Source organism: Geospiza fortis, unplaced genomic scaffold (genome assembly GCF_000277835.1).
Source record: "Geospiza fortis unplaced genomic scaffold, GeoFor_1.0 scaffold254, whole genome shotgun sequence".
NCBI classification, from domain to species: Eukaryota; Metazoa; Chordata; class Aves; order Passeriformes; family Thraupidae; genus Geospiza; species Geospiza fortis.
Genome location: NW_005054441.1, coordinates 980702 through 982312, shown reverse-complemented (window position 1 = coordinate 982312; position 1611 = coordinate 980702). Strand labels below are relative to the sequence as shown.

The 1611-nt window shown below is 64.6% G+C and overlaps 1 protein-coding gene across 1 annotated transcript in view; it reads right to left on the bottom strand.

The window, feature by feature from the left end:
• GIPC3 (GIPC PDZ domain containing family member 3) overlaps positions 1-1611 on the bottom strand; it is a gene marked incomplete at its 5' end in the record, with an annotated part of 2442 nt that extends 831 nt beyond the window's left edge. The window contains 4 exons of the mRNA XM_031062204.1: positions 8-40; positions 428-608; positions 894-1079; positions 1504-1611. Coding sequence (XP_030918064.1) covers positions 8-40; positions 428-608; positions 894-1079; positions 1504-1611 — 508 coding nt within the window. The remainder of the gene's footprint in view (positions 1-7; positions 41-427; positions 609-893; positions 1080-1503) is intronic.

Below are 1611 nucleotides of genomic sequence, written 5' to 3'. Positions count from 1 at the left end.
CGTGGGCATTTGCCGGCCCGTGCCCGCTGCCCGATCATGTCTGTGCCCCGGGGCGGGGGTGAGGGCCCGGGCAGGACCGGGCATCCCCAGCCCCTCGCTGCTCACTGCCCGGCCATCCCCCAGCCCCCAGGGGCACTGCAGGGTGAGCCGTGTGTGGGACAGGGGGGCTGTCAGGGACACCCAGGGGTGCAGGGGGGAAGTGCTCGTGGTTTTGGGGTGCTCACAGATGCTCAGGACAACACTCACAGAGCAAGGGGGTGCCCGTGGGGGCACGAGCAGGTGTGAGGACCCCCATGTGAGTGCTGCAGAGCTGTGGGGTACACACACACACTGGGCAGTGAACCCTGGGAGGCACTCCAGGGCCACAGGGGGCTGGGGACGATCCCAGGGTCCCCAGAGCAAGAGCAGGGGGACCTTCCCAACTCACCGAAGGCCTTTTTCGGCTGGACCAGGCGGAGGGTGAAGGGCTGAGCCCGCGGCAGCTCCCGCAGCATCCGGGCCACCTCGTAGTGCCGGCAGCCCACGATGGTGTGGTCGTTGATGGCCTCGATGCTGTCCCCCACACACACTGTCTGCAGTCGGTTGATGATGCTCCCCTCCTTGATCCTCTGGGGACCACGGTGGGACAGGGACACATGGCACAATGGGACAGTCAGACGCAGCCCCATCCCAACCCACACGCAACCACCTCGGGCATCCCATGCCCTTTGGTAGCCAGGTCAGGCAGGGAAGCCCTCCCAAACATCCCCACGGCAGGGGAGATCCCCAGGGCCAGGGCAGACCCAGGGAAGGACTGGTGTGGGGAGTCAGGGAGGAGCCTGGTCCCAGGGAGAGGATGTGCAGGGGATGTCACCTGCAGGGCCACAGTCCCCAGGGCTGCTCCAGGGGTTCACCTTGATGAAGGCGTAGCCGGCCCCGTTGTCTGTGATGGTGAGCCCAAGCGCATCCTCTGTCTTGGTCACCTCCACCTCCTTGGTCTCACCCCGGACGTGGGCAAAGATGAAATCCTCCAGACCAATCTGCCCCCCCAGCAGCTTCTGCATGTCCACTTTGTGCGTGTTGAGCGTGCAGAAGAGGATCTGCCCCAGGAAACCCCGTCAGCAGGGACTGGGGATGCCCCAGTAGGGCAAGAGATGACAGAGGTGCCACGGCTGGCTCAGGGGGATTCAATCAGATCTGGGCACCGCTAGAACAGAGGGGCCCAGGGACCCCCAGCCTGCCTGGAACCCTGCACTGCCCCATCCATGTGCACCTTCCCCCAGCTCCAGGCAGCTGGAATCAGCCAGGACCTGGCAGCCACGGCTCCCTGCCCACATACAGAGGGTAAAGTGAAGCACAGAGCCCCCAAAATCCCCCCAGAGGAGCCAATACAACCCTGAGGCCATAACAGTCTTGCAGAAAATTTTGGGGACTACATTTGCAAGCATCTGGGGACTTGGGGGAGCACAGGCCACAGACAGTGCCTCAGGGTGAGTGACCCCGCCCCAGACCGCAGCCCCTCACCTCGGTGGGCGAGATGTCGAAGACCTCGGCGATTTTGGCGTAGAGCTCCTTGACGTTGGTGAAGCCCTCGATGCGGGCCGTGGGGCTGCCGTGGGCCAGCTGCGTGTG